General features: G+C 41.8%; 1 protein-coding gene and 1 long non-coding RNA gene across 5 annotated transcripts; one reads left to right on the forward strand and one right to left on the reverse strand.

Annotated features, from left to right (window-relative positions):
• Positions 1-17: 17 nt before the first annotated feature.
• On the reverse strand, positions 18-10,990 carry LOC116356584 (uncharacterized). Its single transcript, XR_004204979.1, has 5 exons — positions 10,922-10,990; positions 2,447-2,554; positions 1,647-1,879; positions 1,395-1,527; positions 18-591 (listed from the first exon to the last, which is right to left on the reverse strand). It is a non-coding gene; the product is annotated as an uncharacterized LOC116356584 (long non-coding RNA).
• Positions 8,564-24,043, forward strand: LOC116356583 (GRB10-interacting GYF protein 2). 4 transcript variants are annotated; one of them, XR_004204975.1, is made up of 9 exons: positions 8,564-8,642; positions 12,953-13,028; positions 13,629-13,869; positions 14,005-14,396; positions 15,122-20,877; positions 21,103-21,345; positions 21,568-21,837; positions 22,127-22,233; positions 23,014-24,043. XR_004204975.1 is itself a non-coding variant. In XM_031802676.1 (5 exons), the coding sequence occupies exons 2-5, from the start codon at positions 12,963-12,965 to the stop codon at positions 15,614-15,616; spliced, it is 1,194 nt and encodes a 397-aa protein (XP_031658536.1). In that variant the 5' UTR covers positions 8,564-8,642; positions 12,953-12,962; the 3' UTR covers positions 15,617-17,257. The 4 variants fall into 4 exon arrangements, 1 of the variants encoding a protein (XP_031658536.1); XR_004204976.1 differs by lacking the exon at positions 21,103-21,345; XR_004204977.1 differs by lacking the exons at positions 15,122-20,877; positions 21,103-21,345.
• Positions 24,044-24,955: the final 912 nt, after the last annotated feature.

Here is a 24,955-nt window from a genome sequence, read left to right on the forward strand (position 1 = left end):
TTCCCTATTCCTGACTACATCTCTAATGGTGGGAATCCCAATTCTGAGCATGAGGACTCAAAGGGATGCCTGTCTTATCTGTTGTGATGAGGACTGTTAGACACTGTAATTTAGGGAGCATTTATTTGTTCTGTTGTTTTTTTTTAAATGTCTTCAACAATGTATTATTCTGTATGATTAAACATGTGCAGGTCTGTCTTGTAGTATAAAGGTTGTAAACTGGAAATAAGGTACTTGATATCGAAGGGATTTGATTCTCTATTTTCTTTACATTTTGATTGTGTTTTTTTATTTTTATAATTCATATACTCTGCAACTACTGTTAGTAAGGTACCATGTTACTGTTCTGGTTCTCCGGAATGGGCGGAGTCCCTTGAGAGGGGAATGTGGCGGATGAATTATAATTAGTTGGGTAACATAGATAATTAAGATGTCTTATCTGCATAATATGCTTATGTGATATACTTGTTATTAGAATATATCCGTTTGGACTCTGGTGTTGGCAGTTGCACTTCTTCCCTCAGCTGGGGCTCAGGTACTTGGGGCCCAGAGAGCGGAGAGGTCAGGCTTTTCTTTCACATGTCCTTGGTGCTATGCAGAATATCAGAAAGGGAAGAGGAACATTGTTTTCATATGTGAATGTGTCTTTACCTATTCTTAAACCACGTGAAGGGATGGAGTGATTCATGGGGAAACAATTATTTGTCTCCACAATGTCTGTGTGCAAGTCACTCCCTCCTTTTCTATTGGGGGGAGGTGTATGGCAGTGTCTGGAACCCTTGTATGTCCTCTCTGATGTTGCACTTATCCTGGGATAGTGTATGACCTAGAAGTTCACTCCCCTCAGTGAGCTTGTCCAGGAGTGGGGTAGAGAGGGGTTTACTTGAGATGGGAGTATCTAGAGTTGACAATTGATTTATGCCAATGGATGAGTTGGTGTTTTTCTTCTATGAAGTACCAGGAACGAGATTAGAACCTCGTTTTAGGGACCAAACTGAATGATAATTTATAGCGAATGCTATCTGGCTATGGGATTCTCCTCTCTCAAGTAAAAGTCTTCCTTTGTGAACTGTTCCTAATATCTGTGGTTTTTCATGTCGACGAGGGGGGTGGATCGATTTTATAAAAAATCTCAGTAGCCATTGTGTTGACAAGTTCATTAGAAATGGGTAATAGTTGAAAGTCAGTGCTATTGCAAAGCTCTTATTATTAAATATGTAGTTTAAGTATAACTGGTGTGTGAAGTTTGTCTCTCTCCTCATTTGGTAATACAGAAATTAACCACCACAATCACCACAAACATATACTTCATTACAAAAAGAACAGCATGCACTTTAAGAATGTATAATTGTTCCCTGAACAAAACATCCAACACATAGGAAGGTAGTACAAACCTTGAGGCTTTCCCATCCAAACCAGGCAGGACAATGGAGGAGATCGCTTACACAAAACGTGTCTATTTCAATCCGTGTCGTAAATCCACTCAAGAAATGCCTTCTGGAATGTGTCACCACATATCTTTCCACTCTAATAACATGTTAAACATACAGAGGTATAAGTAGGGGGCAATTTTTATATTAGGGAAAAATATTAACAGCTAATTCCTTAAAATTATCATATTATTAGAACAGTGTATACACACTTACCCTGCCAAAGTGCTTTGTTCTTCCATGAAGCATTCCCACAAAGGCTTGACGGGAGAATCCTGGGGCCAACACCTTCATGTCTTTAAAGGACTTGAAGAGGTCCACTGTGAAGATGGTCTGGTGAGTCACGGTGGCTGGCCAGTAGCCACTCTTTACAGGTTCGCACAGCCCCATTGTCCAATGTCTCAGACACCCGGAGCAGTTCAGAGCAGGAACGGACAGGTTATGGCAGCCTGAGTCAGAAGTAATTAATTACATTATTTAAAAACATGTAAATAGAAGTAAAGTCCTTAAAAACCACATATTTACTTTTTATTCCAATCAGGATGTCCTGCTTGCCACTTGTCACTGTCGGGCGCAACCACACAGCTGTGGCACAGCCATGGACAGAAGCAACTAGAAACCAAAATGTGACGCCAAAGAATCACAAATAAATTGTTTAATATATTGGAGTGTAAATACTGATGCATTAAAAATTGTGGGGAACTTAAGAATGACTTAGTTTAACTGTGTCTATTGGGTGTAGAGATTAGAATCCACTCTGACAGATATGTTATAGAATTATTATATACTGTACAAGCCATGCAGAGTTGTGGCTCACAAGATAATCTGTTGTTTATTGTCATGTAATTTCTCAGTTTAATGAAATGTTTTGCATTAGATGAATGACTAACATATGTCATGCCTACATTTGATCATAAACATGGTCTGATGTGTATGACAAATGCATTTTCTTTCACATATCAGTTTTACTGCTTGATTAATAATGTGTTTGAGGTCATATTGTTGTTGGTGCTTACCTGTCAAACGGTAGAGGTAGTGTTTCCTCTGTTTCACATTGAGGTAAAGACCCTCAATCTTCTTCTGAAGATTCCCCGTCTGCCCTGTCTGACTATCCTGAAGTGTGGCTGTCAAACATAGGGCAAGTTAAAAACATGACTCTACTGAGATCAATGCAATTATGAAGTTGGGAGACAGAGAAACATTCACTTTTCCACCTGTTGGATTCTGGCTTGAAATATGCATATTCCTGTCATCATATTAGAACATATTGATAACTTTACACGTATAAGAAATGTATATGTTAAAGGTCAATGAAGGGTGAATAGGAACTTTGGGTATGCAAAGTACTGAGTGAGACAAGGGGAAGTGCCAAAAGTTGATATTCTGATCAAACATGTTATTGCTCAATATTTATAAGGAAGGTGGCAAAGGGTAGCGGTTTGGTTTCAGTTCCTGGTAAGGCAGGCCAGTTGATGAGGACAATGAGGATTGTGGAACTCAACTCCATATAAGGTCAGCAGTTGAAGAGAGAATACACTGCTGGGAGGGGGGACATAGAGGCCCAACCCGAAAACCACCTGACTGCAGTCCTATCCCATACACACACACACTTCCACACCCATGAGGGTCGTGACAATACCAGTGAGAGGAACCTATTGTGGAGCGCTGGACGGGCGATCTATAGGCTGGGTCACCCACAACACCACTCCCATCAACCGACCTGTGTCAGGGAATCACAGCGAGGCTATCCAGTTCTCCTCAGATTCCTGTGGTATTGGGATTCTCCTGGCTCCAGCGGCACAATCCTCTCATTAACTGGTCTACTGATGCCATCATGGGCTGGAGCCCGTTCTGCCACACCCATTGCCTGAAGTCAGCACAACCTGCCGTGGGACGCCTTCCTGGGGGCTCGGAAGTCGCCCCGGGCCACTCCGACATCCCTACGGAGTACCAGGACCTCTGGGAGGTGTTCAACAAGGCCAGAGCCACTTCGCTTTCGCCGCACCGACCTTATGACTGCGGGATTGACCTTCTCCCAAGCACGACTCTCCCGAGGACGACTGTACTCTCTGTAGGGACCAGAGACCAAGACGATGGAGACCTACATTGGGATTTATCCATCCTTCTTCGTCAGCCGCTAGCGCATCGACTACTGGGGTCTCAACGACATAACGGTGAAGACCCGCTACCTCCTACCCCTCATCTCCTCGGGGATAGAGCCGCTCCAGAGGGCCACCGTGTTTTCCAAGCTAGATCTACAGAATGCCTTCCACCTGGTGAGGATACGGGAAGGGGACGAGTGGAAGACCGCCTTCAACACAGCCAGCGGCCACTACGAGTATCTGATCATACCATTTGGCCTCACCAACGACCCCTGCTGTGTTCCAGGCTTTGGCCAATGATGTTCTCTGCGATATGTTGAACCGGTTCGTCTTTGTCTACATCGATGACGTCCTGATCTTCTCCTGCTCCACCCAAGAACATGTGCTCCACGTACGACAGGTCCTCCAACACCTCCTGGAGAACCAGCTGTTTGTATAAGCAGAGAAGTGCGAGTTCCATTGCTCCACCATCCTTTTTCTGGGTTACATCATCGCTGCAGGGTGTGTACAAATGGATCCCGGGAAGTTGAGAGAGGTGGTTGATTGGCCCCAGCCTACTTCCGAGCTGCTTTATCCGGGGTTACAGCACCCTGGCTTTCCCCCTGTCAGCACTCACCTCGCTCAAGGTTCCGTTCACGTGGTCTCCAGCTGCCGGACTGGGCGTTTCGGGACCTCAAACATTGCTTCACCACAGCTCCCATCTTGGTTCGTCCTGACCCATCCCGTCAGTTCGTAGTGGAGGCTGATGCTTCTGATGTCGGAGTGGGGGCTGTACTGTCCCAGCATTCTGCCCAGGACCTCAAGCTACATCCCTGCGCCTTCTTCTCACATTGCCTCGACGCCACGGACAGGAACTACGATGTGGGGAATAATGTGCTTCTCGCGGTGAAGATGGTGTTGGAGTAATGGAGGCACTGGATAGAGGGGGCAGAACATCCATTCATCGTGTGGACCAACCACAAGAACCTGGAGTATCTCCGCACCTCCAAGTGCCTCAACTCCAGGCAAGCCAGATGGGCCCTGCTGTTCACACAGTTCAACTTCTCCCTCTCGTATCCAAGAATGTCAAGCCGGATGCACTGTCCCGCCGCTATAGCCCCGTGACTACGACCCCATAACCCGAGACCATCCTGCCCATTTCGTGCCTGGCGACGGCACTCAGCTAGGGAATAGGGAAGCAGGTCTGTGAGGTGCAGAGTTCCCAGCCGAACCCCAGGTGGGCCCTGATAACCGGATGTTTGTTCCTGACGCCGTCCTTTCTGTGGTCCTGGAGTGGGCCCACTCCTCCAAGCTTGCTTGCCACCCGGGCTCCCGTCAGACCCTGGCCTTTGTGTCACAGCGCTTTTGGTGGCCTACCATGGTCCCTGACGTGTCCGCATTCATCGCTGCTTGCACAGTTTGTGCACAGAACAGGACTCCTCGGCAAGCTCCGGCTGGTCTCCTCCAACCTCTGCCTGTCCCTCATCGTCTCTGGTCTCATATCTGCCTTGACTTTGGCACGGGTCTCCCCTGTCTGATGGCAACACTGCCATCCTGACCACGGTGGATTGGTTTTCCAAAGCCACCCACTTCATTCCTCTCCCCAAACTACCCTCTGCCAAAGAGACGGCCCAGCTCATGGTGCAGTACGTCTTCTGGATCCATGGACTACCAGTAGACATGGTGTCTGACCGGGGTCCTCATTTTGCGTCCCAGTTCTGGAAGTCATTCTGCACCTTCATTAGGTCGTCGGTCAGACTGTCCTTTGGGTTCCAATCCCACCACCTGGAGCCAGCAGCTTGTGTGGGTCGAATACGCCCGCAACACCCTTCCTTGCTCTGACACGGGCCTATCTCTTATTCAGTGTTCCCTGGGGTGTTCCCTGAGCAGGAAGAAGAAGTCAGCATACCTTCTGCCCAGATTTTGTCCGCCGCTGTTGTCGTACCTGGAAGAGAGCCCGGTCGGCCCTCCTCGAGACCACCTCCAGGTATCGATGACAAGCGGATCACCACCGGACCCCTATCTCCCCGGTACGTCTCGGGTAGAAGGTATAGCTGTCCACCCGGGATCTGCCCGTCCGGGTGGAATCCCGCACACTCTCCCCCCGGGGAGAGGAAGATTATTTAAATGTCTTAATTTTTTTCTTTATGGAAAATAAAGCACATATACAGTGCATTCGGGAAAGTATTCAGACCCCTTCCCTTTTTCAACATTTTTTTGTTGTTCAAGCATTATTCTAATGACAAAGTATTCAGACCTTTTGCTATGAGACTAGAAATTCAGCTCAAGTGCATCCTGTTTCCAGTGATCATCTTTGAGATGTTTCTAAAACTTGATTGAGGAAAGGTACCTAGTCAGTTGTATGACATGACATTGAATTAAAAGTGTCTTCCACATTTAACCCAACCCCTCTGAAGCAGAAAAGTGAGGAGGGCTGCTTTAAATTAACATCCATGGCACCTGGAGAACAGTGGCTTGCCTTGCTGAGGGACATATTTTTTTTACCTTGTCAGCTCAGGGATTTGATCCAGCAACCTTGCTAGCCCAACACTCTAACCACTAGGCTACCTGCCTCCATGAATTGGATTCCACCTGTGGTAAATTCAATTGATTGGACATGATTTGGAAAGGCACACACACCTGTCTATATAAGGTCCACAGTTGACAGTGCATGTCAGATCATCAAAGGAATTGTCTGTAGAGCTCCAAGACAGGATTGTGTTGATGCACAGATCTGGGGAAGTGTACCAAAAAATACTGCAGCATTGAAGGTTCCCGAGAAAACAGTAGCCGCCTTCAATCTTAAATGGAATAAGTTAGGAACCAACAAGACTCTTCCTAGAGCTGACCCGCAGGCCAAACTGAGCAATCGGGGGAGAGGGACCTTGGTCAGTGAGGTGACCCAAGAACCCCATGGTCACTCTGACAGATCTCCAGAGTTCCTCTGTGGAGATGGGAGAACCTTCCAGAAGGACAACCATCAATGCAGCACTCTACCAATCAGGCCTTTATGGTAGAGTGGCCAGTCTCCAAATGTTCTTGAGTGGCCCAGCCAGAGTCCGGACTTGAACCCGATCGAACATCTCTGGAGAGACCTGAAAATAACTATGCAGCAACGCTCCCCATCCAAGCTCACAGAGCTTGTCAAAGGTGATTCAACAAAGTAGAGTAAAGTGTCTGAATTCTTATGTAAATGTGATATTTCAGTGTTTTATTTTTATACATTTTCAACAATTTCTAAAAAACAGTTTTTGCTTTATCATTATGGGGTATTGTGTCGGTTGATGAGGGGAATTTAAAAAACATCTATTTTAGAATAAGGCTGTAACGTAACAAAATGTGGAAAAAGTCAAGGGGTCTGAATACTTTCCGAATGCACTGCATACGTATATAAAAAAAAGCTAAACATTTTGGTACACACAAATCAATGCAAGTGTGTGGTTTGTAATCACGTATGAGCATTTTTCATGCATTGAATTTCAGAAACTCACCTCATCCATTCGGAGGAGTAGATTTAAAATTTGTATTTAAAAAAAAATCCGCGCAAATCTCCAATAACGGCACCAGATGGTGCCAAAAGTGTTAATTGGGATCTATTCTTGAAGATGTTGGTTTCCTCTTATAAATTGATCATGTAAAGACACTTTACTAGGTTTTTAAACACAATATTACATACAGTATGTTAGCCTTGTCAACTAACATTTTACAGATTGCTATTTGCTAGGTAAGTTAGTCTAGCCGGTTATCTAAACCTTGTAGTAATCATGGACAAATTACTGACCGAGCACACAAGGCACGAGCCCTGACCTCTATGGGGCCCTCATTGATCATGGCAAAATGAGAAGAATCGCATGAAATTAGTTTTAAAACTGCGACATGTCCACTTTGCCCCGTGGCAAAATATGTAGTATAGCAGAAAATGTGCTTTAAAACAGAAACATTTTCTCAACGCCCCATGGCAAAATGTGAAGAATTGCAGGACATCAACTTTAATACTGCACATTTCTCTCTGCCGCCAAGATGGGGCCACTAAAATGTTTTGTCCACGAAGTGTGGGCAACCAAATCTTGCTTAGGGGCCCCAAAAAGCTAGATATGGCATTCAAAGTTGTGTCCATGAATTTGAGTGTTTACATTTGTCAAGCCCTGCCCCTCAAATGATCTGAAACAGTGGCAGCGAGAGAGCTTTCTTATTGTTTCAACTGCTGACAACTTATATCTGCCACGCGGGAGGCCGGGGTTTGATTCCCGGCCAATGCAAAAGATTTATGGGGGCAGCAGGTGGTCTAGTGGTTAGAGTGTTGGGCCAGTAACCAAAAGGTTTCAGGCTTGAATCCCTGAGCTGACAAGGTAAAAAGATTTTGTTCTGAACAAGGCAGTTAACCCACTGCTCCCCAGTAGGCCTTCATTGCAAATAAGAATTTCTTCCTAACTGAATCGCCAGGTTAAATACAAACAATTTTTATATATTAACAGAGTGGGTTATTTAAAAAAACAGCTTTTCATTTGAAGCCACATCCCATGTTCACGTCGCCTGTGTTTTACACCACAAAGTTACATCACGGTGCTAAAGTGTCTTTCTGGCCCGTTTACTTTAAGCACGTCATGTGGTTAAGCGGCCCTTTCACAGAAGTGTAGTGCAGTCTTGTATTTAGTATCTTTAGGAATAAAAAAACGGGTTCTCTAATTGTTTAAACGTTATATTGATTACAACAAACTTATCACAATTTCTCATTCTTTCTTTCGTCACCAACACATGCCATGTTGGAATGTCTCAATTGACCAAAATGTATGTTTACATTATCTTTTACAGCCTCTAATAAAACGTTCTCCTTAAAATGCATATACTGTAGGGTGAGAGCAAGAGGGTATAAACAGCTGTAAAAAATACAGTAATCTCTCCTCTTCAAGTATATGGGTAAAGTAAAACAAGGAGGCTGGTCTTTGAAATGTGAAAGTGAAACCACTGTGGCTATTGGCTGTGTCAGGTCAATATCAGCTTCAGAGAAAAGTACATAAGAAGCTGTGCAGTGTCTCAAAGTTCACTGTGTTAGAGATGTTTTTAGTCCTTCTCATTTTCACCTTCTCAGAGCGCTGACTGAACACAGAGAAGAGGGAAAGTAGAGGAAAAGGTGAGTTCAAATCTTGTTCACTGTGTAGACTATTCTACATAGTACAACTCGTTTTTTAGGCTTTGATTTATGTTGAAAACTAACTAGATGAAACGGGATTGTTTTCAATGGGCTATTTATGTGTAGGGTGATATATGCATGAGTGGGACACTTTTTGGTAGATGATTATGTACACAATCAAAATCAGTCTACCCCTACTGAAGTGATGTTTATTTCATTAAGGTCTTATCTCAAATCAAATGTTATTAGTCACATGCACAGAATACAACAGGTAGATCTCACAGGGAAATGCTTACTTACGAGACCCTAACCAACAATGCAGTTTCAAAAAAGGGGCATTTGGGCATTTTTATGATGAAACAAGTTGATCATGTATTATGTACAACCACTAAAACAACATCAGACCCATTCCTTTGCTAAAGCGTGGCTTTAAGTTGTAGTGGGACACTTAATTAAGTTGAAGAAGAGGACACTATTTTCTCATAAGAAATACATTAGTGTCCCACTTCACCTGGCACTTGTAACTTTGTTGACGGTTGTAGATAACACACTCTATTTTTACCATTTTGTGTCAATGGCCTTGTACTAAACCATCTCCATACTATTGGGAAATGTATTTTGGAACATTCCAAGGTCTGGGTGAAAATCTATCGAAAGGAGTCTGCACAGCTTTTACTTGACCCTGAAACACCTCTATTATTTCCCAAATGTCCCTTTCATAAATTCAGCCTCCTTTCTTTCCTCAGTTTCTTACACTGAACAAATATATGAACACAACATGTAAAGTGTTGGTCCCATGTTTCATTAGCTGAAATACAATATTCCAGAAATGTTCCACATGCACAAAAAAAATAATTCTCAAATTTTGTCAACAAATTTGTTTACATCCCTGTTAGTGAGCATTTCTACTTTGGATTAGGGCCTCGTGAATTGATTTCAATTGACTGATATCCTGAACTGTACTTTTTTGAAATTGTGTTATGTTGCATTTATATTTTTGTTCAGTGTACATGTCAGTGAGTAGGCTTCAGTTACATGCACACAATAATGCAATTATTGTGGATAGTCAGATTATTAATATAGTAGTTTGGTTAAAAGGTTTACATGCATTGCAAGAAGAAAGATTTACATGGACACATTTGAAATCAGGCAAACTGATAGCACTCAGATAACAGCCGAAAATTACCAATCGAAATAAACGTTCTACCACCGAAAACATGCTATTTTTGGGAAGCATATTTGATTCTGAGTTCGGACATATAAAGTTTGCATGTGAAAACTACTTCAGTTGTGCCGAACTCTTAAGAGGGAGGCATGTTCTGCTGGTGATAGCGCATGCTCAGATTAATCACACCAGCGGAACAGCGCATAAAGTGTTTACATTGGTGGTGCGCAGGTGAGCAAACTGTACACATCCGCAACCGCCTGACTATATGTGATAAAGTGACAATCTGAGGCCCGACCCTAACCCACTAATACAGAAAATGCCTGTAGGCTAAAGTCAGAGATGGCAAAACGATTCTTTGCCTGATTTAGATGTTTCTCTCTATAATTTCCGACATTTTGGTAGACTATTTGTTAGTTAACTTGTCTAAAATTAGATACATGCAGCTTCTCTTTTGTCAATATGTGTTGCCCTAGAAGACCAAATAAACCCTTGCTCACCAGAATAATGTCACAAATCGATGGAATGAATGCTTCAATCTAGTCTATCGGTAAAGTTCTCTGTTATTGCTGATACTTTCGCGGATCAAAGACGTTTAGGGACCGGGATAAAATGCAATCTATAAAAGGTATCAGTTTGACCGGTTTTATGGAAATAGAAACGATTCAACATGGTTCTGATAATATTTCAGTTCGACTTGGAGGCTAATTTAATGTGGTTGAAATACTATCAGTTTGTATGATGCTGATAAAGATAGCACCTCTACAGGCAACCTGGTCTCATAGACTAGACTAACATAGCCAATGTATATCCGGGACACTGATAATATGTTATGTTTTGCAACCCAATGATTGCAAGTTCGAATTTCATCCTGAACAACTTGAGCATTTTAGCTAATATGCAACTTTTCAACTAGCCTACTTACTACTTTTTAGCTACTTTGCAACTACTGAGCATGTTAGCTAACTCTTCCCCTAACCCTTTTAACTAACCCTTCACCGAACTCTAACCCTGATAAGTTTTGCAAATTCGTAACATATTGTATGTTTTTCAAATTCTTAATATATTGTAGCCTGCCACGCACCCACCCTTCATCCACACAATATTTACTGACCTTAAACTCATCTACGGGTTATGAGGCAACCCGCGCATCACTAGTTTACATGTCCTAAAAATTCAAAAGATCACTCAGAAAACCAGGTGTTTAATTAAAGCTTACTTGATTTTGACCTTACCCTGATTAAGATAAACAGAGTAAGGTGTTTAGGCCTACATAATTATTGCATAATCTGTCTACTGCAATAATCAATTTAGCCTAATATCGAATTATTACGGTGCAAATACATTTCCCCATTGTAATGCCCCGTGCGTGGCAGGCGGGTTGGATAAGGACAAAACAATAGGCTACCTAAAAAAAATCCAGAAATGTATCATTCTTGTACAATTTATTTATAGGTGAGCGGGTTACACACAATACCCCATAATAACAAAGCAAAAACAGGTTTTTAGAAATTTGTTTTCACTTTGTCATTGTGTGTAGATTGAATCAATTTTAGAATAAGGCTGTAACTTAACAAAATGTGGAAAACGTCAAGGGGTCTGGATACTTTCCAAATGTACATGTTACAAATTGGAAAAATAAGTGGAGGGAGGAGTCAGACGCAGTAGACAGAGAGTTCAGAGTAGTGCTACTTCTTTATTCACCAACCAGGTGAAAACAGACGCCACTCAAAACAAATGCCCCAAAACACAGGGGAACTAAACAGTCGCAAAAACAACTCACGGACACGAACAACCGTGACTTACATACATGTACAATGAGTACACATAAAACAATCCCGCACACCCAGCAGGCAGGCCGGCTGGCTAATAAAGCCCAACTAATAAACCTAATTAACAACAGGTGTACCTAATAAACAGACAAGGAGGGGGAGGAAAAGATCAGTGGCAGCTAGTAGGCCGGTGACGACGACCGCTGAGCACCACCCGAACGGGAAGGGGAGCCACCTTCGGTAGGAGTCGTGACAACCAGTCCTTCCTTTCTTTCCCTCCCCTTTTTATTTCCCTTTAATTCCTTCCACTCATCCTATGCGGTTTATGTGCTAGGCCTATTTAGCAGTTAGACTAGATCTGGAGATATTATGAACAACTACAACAACATATTCCAATGTACTTTAGAATATCTAATGAAGGAATTTACATTTTAAATGATTAAAGGTTTATTTTGTGCATAGTTAAAAAAGGTACCTGTTCCACTACTCAAACTCCATTCACGGGAAGTGGGACATTAATATAAATCTCATTTTTATCAAATATAAAAGCTGTTTACATGACTGGTTATTATGTTTCAAATCACTATTCATTTTAACACCAAAAGATAGATTGTTCAATGATAATAATTGACAGAATGACAAACTTATCATTCTAGCGCAAGGTATGGCAGGTTTTTTTGTTTTCAACGGGTCACCTGATCTAAGAAACCTGACCACACACGCTAAAGTGATGTAACGCTGACACCAGAAATGTTTTATGCACAGGACACAAGCAGAACCAACCCAATAACATGTGTTGTGATTGGTTTGCAAAGTTACTATAGTACAGCACCCTCAAACACAAATGTCCCACTACTGCTGACTTCACCACAAGTTATCAAGTAGGCCAATACACATACTTCAATTTTTGTTCAAATGTTAACAACTATTAACAATATTAAATGTCATGGTATTAGATATACTGTATATCATTATTACACATCATAGTTATCTAAAAACAGCATTTTCAAGAAAACATTTATTGCTACTTTTTGTTTGACATGTTTATGCCCCAAAAGTGATGCTTGCGGAGACTGCGGGGAGCTACACAAATTTGATAGTTCTTGTTTCCTATAAGAGAATTGTTGTACTTTTCAAAATAATCCCGTCGATAACCACTGTAAATTATGAATAAATAAATACAACTTGTATTAATAAGAATGAATAAACAATGAATAAGTAGGAATAGCAATAGGTCTGCATAGTGTATTTTAAAGCGTTACCTCATTCTCTGCTAGTATGATAACTTGAGAAAAGGTCCAGTAGATAAATTAACACATTACATTTTAAATTATTCGGTGTAAGACTGGTGTAAGGCTGTTTTTTCCCAACAGATTCTGAATAATGGGGGCCTCGGTGTCTATAAGGAACCAAACCCCTTACACTTGGCACTACGAACTTGTCGGAGACGTAAGTATCTGAGTCACTGTAAAATCATGATAGTTAAAAACGTAATGTAATGTTGTGACACTTCTGTTGCGAACGGGAAACTTTCTTACAGACAACAAAATCAACAGAATTTAAATATGGCAAGGTAATTGATAACGGCAGTAATGTAATTTTGCTGAGTGTAAGGTGCTCTGTGAAATACCTGATCATGACATTTATAAACCTAGATTATTGTCTCTTCCCAATGCTGGCATGCCACAAAGGAAGGTAAACATTATGAAGAGCTGAACTAATAATGGCAGTGTTGTTAGAGTTGAACTCTGTTGATGTTGTTAAAATGAATAAAGTCCGCCCATTGTGTATGATAATGCCATTTTGCTGAGTATAGACTACCTTAAGTATTGTGGACTACCTGAAAGTGGCTGTTGGCAGTAAAAGCCAGAGCGCTTATCAATATTGTCCCTGTGTCAAAATGAAAACCAGTGTAATATCAGACCTGGACATTTTATTTTGAGATCAAATCTCGAAAATTGTTGAGCATTAAGTTGGATCGCTGAAGATGAATCTTTACACATTTATAAATGTAAAATGTATATCTGGTAATGATTTTCTGTTTTCCAGGGAGGTGGCAGTGGCACGTTGCATGGCATGGGTAGTGTACAAAGAAAACTCAACTCTAGGAGGATCCATTGCTACCTAAAGTTAAGATATGACAATCACAGTAGCAACTCCTTCTCATATGAGTTCAACAGTCACAAGCAGGACGGAAGTCAAACATTCACTATTATAGAAACCAGTGGCCGTTCACTCATTCAGCTGTTGTGCAACACAGAGTCTAATAGTCCAACATGTCCAAACTATGGTAAGTCAATTCTTACAAATCTGCTGAGCTACATTATCATGTTCGAAATGTTCCTTTTTAAATAAACCATATACATACCCTCAATACATCGTATATCAGCAACTAGTATTTGCAACATTTGTATTCATCCATCAGGGAAGCAAGAGGAAGACCGTATCCGTCAGCAGCAGGAGGAGATGGAGCGGCGAAGACAGGAGGAGCAACGAAGGCGACAGCAGGAGGAGATGGAGCGGCGAAGACAGGAGGAGCAACGAAGACGACAGCAGGAGGAGATGGAGCGGCGAAGACAGGAGGAGCAACGAAGACAACAGCAGGAGGAGAGGAGGCGCCAGGAGCAACTGGAGAGGGAGAGGACGATCCAGCAAGAAATCGAAAGGGAGAGCGAACTTTCGGGTAAGAAGGTGTCAAAGGGACGAGAAAAGCTGAGACAGAAGCTGAGACTAAAAGGACAACAGCGCCATCACCAGCGTACACAGGTACTACACCAGATGATAGAAGATGACGCTGCAGCAATCAGAAGGGATGAGGTAAGAGATATTAAATAAAGGGTTGTAGAATAGGTTTTATTTCGCATGAATGATTTTGTGTTTCACATAAATGTTGTGTTAACTTAATGATAAACATATTATATATTTCTGAAAATACAGTTTTTTCATATTTACATACAGTTGCCAATTTACATGGAAACACCACTAATAGAAAAAATGTTTATAGTATGACACTGTTACGGTTTTCTAGTGGTGATGAAGGAGAGTCGGACCAAACTGCAGCGTGTCGATTGCGATCCATATTTATTAAACAAAACGTAAACACGACTAAACACTAAACACTACAAAACAATAAACGTAATGAAAACCGAAAACAGCCTATCTAGTGCAAACTAACAGAGAGTACAAGTAAGACACTAAGGACAATCACCCACAACAAACTCAAAGAATATGGCTGCCTAAATATGGTTCCCAATCAGAGACAACGATAAGCACCTGCCTCTGATTGAGAATCACTCCAGACAGCCATAGACTTTGCTAGAAAACCCCACTAGCTACAATCCCAAATATATACACACCAAAACCCCAAGACAAAACACACCACAATACAAAAACTCCATGCCACACCCTGGCCTGACCCAATACATGAAGAAAAAACACAAAATACTTAGACCAGGGCGTGACAGACACACATCTTTTAGTGCATCTGTACTAAAATATTCCTTTTCTTTGCAATTTTTTGTTTTGGGACCATTTCATTCTAGCCAGGGGACTTGAAAAATAAGTTTGAAGATCTTCTGAAGAAATACGAGATCACTGAAGACAAAGGTATGCAAGAGGACAAGCTTGAAAACCGAATGAAAAATCTTCAGAATGAACTAACCTTTAAATACTTTGGAGAGCCTCAACTGTCGATCTGGTGTCAGTTGACCATAGATCGTGCTATCAGCCAAGGAGAGCAATCGCTCAATGAGCAGTTTAGCATCCTCACAGCTGTGACAGAGCTAACGTTGACCAATGACTCGGACACAGACAGTAAAGAGGACCAACTACCTGACTGGGACCAGAAGTATGACTTTCTCATCCGTCTTCTTGAACAGCTGTACAGCACAAATCCAACAGTGGCTCAACAACTTGTTCTGAGCATTCTTGACGTGTTCACAGAGGTGTCAGAGAAAAACAAGGGGCTCCTTAGTCAAATTCTCTTCAACATGATCTGGACACCTTCAGAAATTCTGCTCTTTTTGCGAGGTGTTTGAGGCATAAACCAAGAGTTAGCAACCTCAATCCTTCATACTGTGCAGACAAACAAGCTGGATCTTCTCTCTACTCTCTCTGCCCTGAAAGATAAAGACCCTGTCAACTCTCTACAATTGTATGCTGAGGCAGAAGGGGACAAGGATGCTGACACCATTGTGAATGAAATGCAAAATGAAAAGTACCCAGAGAAAATATTGTCCATAATGAAGGAAATTCTAGGATATATGACAGAGGAACTTCCAAAACATGCAAAGGAGGACTTGGATCAGGTAAAGATAGAGGAAGCAAAGCAGATGATCAAGTCACTGGATTTTACTAACCCTGACCTTGCTGTTCTCAAGGAGGTCCTAATAAGGATGTCTATTGCTGTGCAAGACTGCTCAACCATTTACACTCAAAACGGTAAGAACATAGAAGGCTACTTTCCTAGCATCACTCCGCTGGAATCACTGCTCACTGCTGAGAAAATAGAAGGCTACTTTCCCCGACTCACTCAGTTGGCATCACTGCTCATGCTCCTTCTACCAAAGTTAACAGGGAAAAAAGGTATCCTTCTGGAAATCGGCACAGGTGAAGGAAAATCTTGCATCTTGGCTATGTTTGCCACCATCCAGGCCATCCGTGGCACTAAGGTTGACGTTGTGACCAGTTCTCCAGTCCTTGCTCGCCGAGACTAAGAGGAGTGGAAGAAACTGTATGACATGTTTGGTGTCACATCCTCTGTTGTGCCACCACCACAGATACAGGGAAGCTCCCCTGAAAGCAGGGATAGTATGCTACAGGAGGCTTACAGGAAACAATTAGTTTACGGAACCGTTGGCAGCTTTGCAGCAGACGCTTTGAGGCAGGAATTCGAGAAGGACACCACACGTGGGGAGAGGAGGTTCGACATGGTGATTGTGGATGAAGTGGACTACATGACCTTGGACAATGGAGTTCAGGTGACGTTTCTATCCCACGAGGCAAGTGGCCTGAGGCACCTCGGACAAGTCCTTGCTAGCATATGGGCCATGGTATCTATGTGTCAGCCAATTGAGGTGGAAGATACTGGAGAGATTGAGTGGGCAACTGGAATCCAGCATTTTCACAAGGCTGCAAAGTTAGCTGTTATCGGTCCAGCGACATCTAAAGAATTCTCTGAATTTCACATTTTGGAAGCCGGAGTGGAGTTGGGTATCTATTCAGATGAAGATTTTGATATGTTCATGCATGCTCTAGAGAACACAGAGAATGACGATACAACAGAGAACAGGAGAACTGTTGATACATTCTTGGCCAAAGTTGGAATTACTCAACAGTGTGATCTGCTCACCATAATGGAGAAAGCACTGGAGAATGATGTGGCCATTGACTGTTACTCTGTGACAAACAATAAAGCCGTGCTGGTTGAGGAGAAAAAGTTTCACAACAACCCTGATATCCTGGAAATCAAAATGCATCTCCTCGAAAGAATGGACGAGCCAGCGAGATCATACCTGAAGACAAAGTCATTAAGGCAACAGTCTCTGAGCTGAAGTCTAAAATCAAATATTCTGGCAGCTCTCAGTCAAACTCAGAGTTTCTTGTGATCCCCTCTTTCCTTGAGAAGTACCTGAGAATCAGTTACCAGTCTTTGTGGAAAACGCCCTGAAAGCCATCATGATGACACAAGGCAGAGAGTACATGATTGATCAGACGTTGGAAGCTGTCAGAGACAAGCATCTCTACCATGCTATCATCCCAGTGGACTTCCAGGCCAGTGGAGTGTTGGAGAAGAACAAACGCTGGGGGCCTGCCGCTGACTGCCTGCAGCAGTTTCTGGAGATGAAACACCAGCTGGCAACCACTCCTTTGTCCAATGTGACTAATTACCTTTCAAACTTCCATTACTTTCAAAAGTACCTGAAAGGGAATGGGATATTTGGTGTGTCTGGGACATTAGGGGGTGATGCCGACAAAGATTTCCTTGCAAGGCATTACGAAACAGACAGCTACATAATACCAGCTCATCGCCATAAGAAGGTTGTTGAGCTTCCAGCAATTCAGGTCAGTGGGCAAGCCCAGTGGATGGAGATCCTCTGTAAGACAGCAATGAGGGTGGCAGAAAGTGGTCAGGTTGTCTTGGTCGTATGTGAAGATGTCAAGACCGCAAACGAGCTTCTGAAGAAAATAGAGGGCGAGAATCCACATCCCCCCATCACATTATACACAATCAGTGAGAAACACAACATTGAGAGAACCAAATTCAGAGGGGGACATGTAATCATAGCCACAAATCTAGGAGGTCGTGGAACTGATATCAAGGTTGATCAGGATGTCAACATACGTGGTGGCCTCTTCGTCCTCCTGACACATTACCCTGGGAGTCGCAGAGTGGAGAAACAGGTGTTTGGAAGAACTGGTCGGAAGGGAAACCCGGGCATGGCCCAGATGATCCTCTGTGGGGATAACCTTGCCCCAGCATACCAGGGCCAGCCTGTGGAGATCATGAGACAATTGAGAGAGGAGTACGAAGTCCAACGCATCAAAGATATGGAGACAGATGAGCTTCTCGAAATAAAAATTAAAGAGGACCTGTTTGGCACGTTTTGTGAATTTCTTGACAAGTTTCATGGCAACTTCACAAAACAGGAGAGAGATGACCTGTCAGGATTGGGGCCAAATGATGTCCCTGAGTGTTTTAAAGAAAAAGGCCCTAAGTTTGATTACCAGCCTGCACTCAATGCTTTGAAAGAAACACGGTCATTGTGGCTTACCCTTCACGAGGAGCACATCCGTCAGCACGAAGATATCAGTGTTCTTAAAGCAGACCTTCTTGAGCATATCACAAATAGGGGCAACATGCTGCTGAATGGAAAAAGTCAAAACTTCTATGACCACATTAAGCAGGCTACCGGCAGAACAGACTTGCACCTTCGCAACAAAAGTAAGTGTGACTATGAAGCAAAGTCCTACTGGAAAGATGTTGAAGACTGTGACCCTTTTTACAGTGCCGTGGCAATGTACAACCAAGCTTTCATCACCATCAACATGGGAAAAGATGGCTACAAAACAGAGGCATGGAAATTACTGGAAAGGGCAAAGACATCTATGGATGTTTACTTGTCAGAAACCACAAATACCATGGTTTCTTTTCAGATTGCCACAAGAGGCAACTTTGAACCACATCATGAAGGAGAATGCAACTTTCTAAAGCAAATAGATTCCAGGATGAGCATTCACAAAGCTTGGATACTTAACATTGACCTAGCAGTAAATAAACTTAAAGAGCTTGAGGGTGAAGGCACAGCCATAACAGAGGTATCCTCAGTGTACAGCCTCTCAGAAAATCAAGACTACATCACAGGAAATGAACTCACGGCCTTGTATGACAATGGCCTGAGCATTGTGTTTGAGGTGAAAAAGAAGCCAGAGTTCAGCTTTGACGCTTTGATCTGTTTCTTCATCGGTATGTGTCAGGTCATCATTGGAATTCTGGTTTGTGCCCTGTCATTTGGCTCTGCAACCCAGATTGGCTTAAATCTCATCTCTGAAGGAGTCTCTGACATGATTGAAGGGATATCTGGCATGATATCGGGCACATTCGATTGGGCACAATGGGCCATCTCCAAAAGCATCAGCATTGGAATGTCTCTGCTCTCCGAAGGGTTCAGCGCCATTAAAAAAGTTGCCATCACAGCATATAAAGTCCTCAATGGTACTATGAAACTCTCATCTGTTGCAAAGGATATCATTGGCACAGGAAAATATGTTTTCAAGTCCGCACAGGGAGCAGCAAAGTCTATCTCCAAAGAAACAATTAAGACTGCAATGAAGAAACTGGCATCCCCTACAAACATGAAGATGGCTCTAAAACACGCAACCAAGAATGCATTTCAGGAGATAGGGAAGCAGGGTGTAATCACAGGAATTAACTATGCCATTGATGCTGGAATTGGGGCCATCTTTAAAACAATTTTAGAAAAAGCTTTCAAAGACATGGTCAATTCAACAGTCAAAAAGAATGCCGAACTAGATCTTAGTCTCACTGAATACATTAGCTCTGCAGTACCTAAAGGAGCTTTGCAGAACCGCAGCAACTATAAGATTGACTCAAAGCTTGAACAACAAACAAAAGATTTAGTTCAAGTTATGACAAAATAACTTATTCCTGGCCTCATGACTGATGCCACCACATCCCAAGTCAGTGATGTTATCAGCAGACTCTCTGAGGTGTGCAATAATGCAACTGACCTTGTGGCAAAAAGTATTGCAAAAGGAGTCAAAATTGAAAAAGGAGTCAAAATAAGTGGAGAAATAGTTAAACACACCACAACCTTGGTCCAAATGATTCGGTCTATTCCTACAGAACATGTTATCAATGACATATTTGTCCTCGAATTAAAAAAAGAAATTGAAGAGCAGCAAAGATATGTGGAGCAGTATGACCAAGATGGCAGACATGATTTACCAGATGTGATTCGCCTAAAGGATGAGTTCCTAAGCTCCATTTCGGAAAGTGTCTCCGAAGCGTTCATAGATGCTTGTGCTGGTCATATGTCCTCTTTTGTGACGGGAACATTCAAGAAGAAGCTCAATGGAGTTACTGGAAAAGTTGTTGACAATGTACTTGGCAGACACAAAACTGAAGCCTTTTTCCAGGACCGGCAGCATAAACATGATATGAAGTCAGCCAGTCAGAAGACTGGGAAAGCTCTGTCAGAGACTGAAACAAAAGAACTTCTGGACTATGCAGAGAAGATTGGTGATGTTAATCGACCAGCCTCGGCCCTGGACATTTATGTCCTCACAAACAGTGACCTCCTCCATGGTAAAGGCATCCAGTTCAAAGTGGTGGATCAAGATGGGAAAACGCTCTCAGAGGAGTCCTACCCGGGAACGAACAGCTCAGCCGGCCAAATCACTCTACGGCTGACCAAAGAGCCTGATAAAACACACAGGTATTTGTCCTAAACTGTTTGGTAGACCTTCATCAACAATACTGCAAATCTCCCAAAATTAGGATCTCTCCATTAGAACTACATTAATGAGAACCAATGGTGCTCTTTATTTCTGCTCTTTCAATGAGGACAGAATCCTCTCTAAAGCAAAAGACAGAATCCAAGGAGTGGAAAGTCCATACAGTGGTCACTTTGACATCATCCAAGATGGCAAAGTAATCCCTGTGCGCTCAGAGAACAAGAACTGCCTGTACCATGCCCTAGCACAGGCAACATCTAACAGGTCAGAGGATGAGATCACAAGTCAAGCTGTGAATCTACGAAACAATGTTAAAGACCAGGTACTGTACGCCTACTCATGTCTACGTATAGTTTAAATAATTCTTAAACTAAGTAACTTTCTGAAATATGCCATTTTCATCAAATCCGATGAAAGAACACTAGGAAATTAAGATGATTGGTAGATACCAACTGTATGAATAAAATAAATAAATATAACATATTGCATCTTTAACCTTGGTTGTGGAGTAATTAGAGTTATTGATACCTGTTATGTCTTCCCATAGATTAAAGGGAGCCTTCAGGCTTATAGTGAAATGGTTAAAACCCAGAAGGCCTATGATGCACTTGAGAAGAATCATGGAAAATATGCTATAGTTGGAGGGGCCATGAATAGAAAACGGACGAATGATGGGGAATATGAACAGGATATCAGGCCCATGAAGAATTGTCCTTATAGTTCCTCAGGGATAAATGAGTATGACATAGCCTTTACGTACCACCTTGGATTAGTTGGTATTTTACAAAAGGTATTTTAGCATAATAATTTAGTAAATTTTTATATGGGCATTGTTCAAATCTACCAATGTTATTATAATAACCCTGCATTGTTTTTACACTTGAATGTATTATTAAGACCAGAAATGTATATAATAATTCATAAAGCATTGACATACAAATTGTGTAAATAGATGTGTTTACTTGAATTGTACTTCCATAGTACAACCCTTTCTCTTCTATTCCCTCATCAGCGTCAAAAACACCAAACTTTTCTCTGACAACATGGGGGAAAGAGGCATTGTGGAGGCAGACCATATCCCACCAAAGAATTCCCTGAAGCTGGCCAGAGACCAAAAATCTCAGATGAAAAATCTTCAACAGAAGAATCGGAAGCTTTATGATATGATAAACAGCATTGAATCAGATCAAAATGGAGGGAACCTGCTCACAATGCGGGTTCTCAAACAGCATCACAGGAATGCTCTAACCACTGGAAGGAGTAAGACATCTGTCATCTGCAGGTGAATTATCTATTAATATAGGTGCAATCCATCCCTTCCCTTTCTCCCTGTGATACACAACCGAGGCTGAAATAAAAACACAGAAACAAACTTAATTTGATATAATTTAAGCAAAGTTTCTGCCTGGTCCCCTTCTTCTTAGACCTTTCAGCCCTTTAATTTAGCTACAATGTAAAAAGTTCCATTCTTGTGGTGTTTAAGGAATTGAATACTTACTATCTATGCTGCTTCCCTATTCGTAATGTTCTCAATCTCCTAACAACACTGTGCATGGCCTTCCAACTCATAGGAAGCTGCTGGCGGATACACTTGCAAGCGGAGATGTGGAGAAATCACTGAAGTTATCTTTCATCATGGCTCATCCTATTGCTTCCGACCAGCTCAGAGACAAAGCAGGTGATTATTGTCCTTTATACAATGGGTGGGTCTATTCCTGAATGCTAATTGATTAAAACCACATTCCAGCCGATGTCTATTCCACAAGTTACCACCGGCTAAATATATGATGTTAAAATGCCTATTTACTCTGACTGCGCAATCCACTGTCTCATCAGCCCAGCCAGGCAATTTCTAAACTTGATCTCCACTATAAAAGCATCTAGACGTTATCTCACATTTCTTTTAGACTAACATTTAGTTTTCAACAGCGAAGATTTGCCACATTTGCAACGTTGTTTCAATATTCAAATCTCCAGCTGTCCCATGGTAATGAACGTGTCGGGAGTTGGGACGAGACACACAGGCAGTGTTTCTCAGCCAGTCGAAATAATGAATGTGTCCTGACGAGTGAGCACATATTCTATGCCAGGCGAAATCGTGCCTCATTATCTCATTGTTATGGATGTATCCAAATGAATGTCACTAGAAAACAGCTTAAACAAATGCAAATGCGGCTACTTTGCTGTTATTCTGGCTGCACTTTTTGAAGTGACTGCAACTTAGCATTAGTTGGTTAGCTAGCAAGCAAGGGATAAGAATGTTGCCAGCCAGTATTGCAATGGAACATTTAGAACGGTTTGCCGTTCTAAACAACACCCGTGCCAATGTATCCTCCAAACACCGTCTTCCCGGGCATTATCCCTTAAGTCTGTCCTTCTTATATAGGAAATTCTTCACTAGATTTTTCTCATTTTCACAGAAAGTTTTAATATGAATTTGTTTATGTTTTTATTCTAGGAAAGCCCAATAAACTTACCCTGGGATCCATTGATTTATCTCCTGAAGGAACGGTGTTCTACTATAAAGCTGGTTTCAATCAGATGCTGAATCACCATAGTAAAGAGGGGATCATCGACCAGAATCAGCAGGCGAGGCTGAAGTCCTGGGTGTCCGATAAGAAGTACATGGACCCGGACACCCCAGAGTACAACAACATCCTTGCAGCCATCCAGTAACACAACCTCCACTGGAGACATGTTAGGAAAGGGATAAAATCATACTTTTATATTCAGCATATGAATTACATGAATTCAGTATAATCATAATGTGAATCATTTCTTGTTGAACCTTAGTTGAATGACAATTTGACCTTTCTACTGCTGCATAATTACTATACTTTTTTGTTTGTGCTTCCACAAGGTAGCCTATGGCTTTTCAAAATAGATACAGTAACTTATGTGCAAGGTGCATGAGATATAAGCTTGTTAAAACAACTATAGGTTCTTTACAGTAAACTGTAAATTGACTTTTGATTTTGTTTCATTCAATACTGTATACTATACTGGATGCCAAAGTAAATTTCTCAATGTCATAATATTTACTGATGTCCTAATATTTAATGTTTGTAGTTTCTTAGTGTTCCATTTTAGTGTAATGATCATGATAACCTTTTAAAATCAAATCAGAATGTATTTGTCGCATGTGGAGAATACAGTGAAATGCTTGCCCACAAGCCCTTAACAACAATGCAGCTTTAAGAAAAAATTTTAAAGTAAAGAAATATTTCAAATAATTAAGGAGCAACAATAAAATAACAGTAGCGAGGCTATGTATTTTATGCTCATCATCAGTGGTTTCACAGTCAAATCATGGTCTAATTGGCAGTGTTTATCATGTATTTGATTTCTTTACTATTGGATTATGGATGATTTTATATTTACTCAATCCAAGGTAGTGTTTTAATCCATTTGAATAAATGTTTGCATTCTCAAAAATATTATCTGTATTTGAAACTATTGATAATAAACTGATTTAATTTGCAAGACTACTAGCAATGTGCACCTTCGAGTGGATCAATTATGTCTTTCAAATCAAATCTTATTTGTCACATACACATGTTTAGCAGATGTTTTTGTGGGTGTAGCTAAATGCTTGTAAGCTTAAGAGCTAGAAGCAGAGCTGCCCTATCTGACGGTGCCATCTCTCTCTAACTAATTAATTGTGCACATGTTATGTTTTCAGTCTGTGAGTGTCTGATTACATTTTTGTAATTTTTATTTTTTTCATCTAAATTTTTTTTAACTAACGGTAATGTTAACGGTAATTGAGCCCAAAGAAGTTAAAGGTCTTACTCACATCGGCTGCAGAGAGCGTGATTACACAGTCTTCCGGAACAGCTTGTGCTCTCATGCATGTTTCAGTGTTATTTGCCTCGAAGCGAGCATAGAATAAGTTTAGCTTGTCTGGTAGGCTCGTGTCACTGGGCAGCTCTCGGCTGTGCTTCCCTTTGTAGTCTGTAATAGTGTACAAGCCCTGACACATCCTATAAGCATCAGAGCCGGTGTAGTACGATTCGATCTTAGTTCTGTATTGACACTTGTTTGATGGTTTGTCTGAGTGCATAGCGGGATTTCTTATAAGCTTCCAGATTAGAGTCCCGCTGCTTAAAAGCGGCAGCTCTAGCCGTTAGCGCAGTCAGGATGTTGCCTGTAATCCACAGCTTCTGGTTTGGGTATGTACGTACGGTCACTGTAGGGATGACATCCTCAATGCACTTATTGATGAAGCCAATGACTGATGTGGTGTACTCCTCAATGCCATCGGAGGAATCCCGGAACATATTCCAGTCTCTGCTAGCAAACAGTCCTGTAACTTAGCATCTGCTTCATCTGACCACTTTTTTTATTGATCAAATCACTGGTGCTTCCTGCTTTAACCTTTCTGACGCAGGCGTTCCGCT

This window comes from Oncorhynchus kisutch, linkage group LG23, assembly GCF_002021735.2.
Source record: "Oncorhynchus kisutch isolate 150728-3 linkage group LG23, Okis_V2, whole genome shotgun sequence".
In the NCBI taxonomy this organism is placed as follows: Eukaryota; Metazoa; Chordata; class Actinopteri; order Salmoniformes; family Salmonidae; genus Oncorhynchus; species Oncorhynchus kisutch.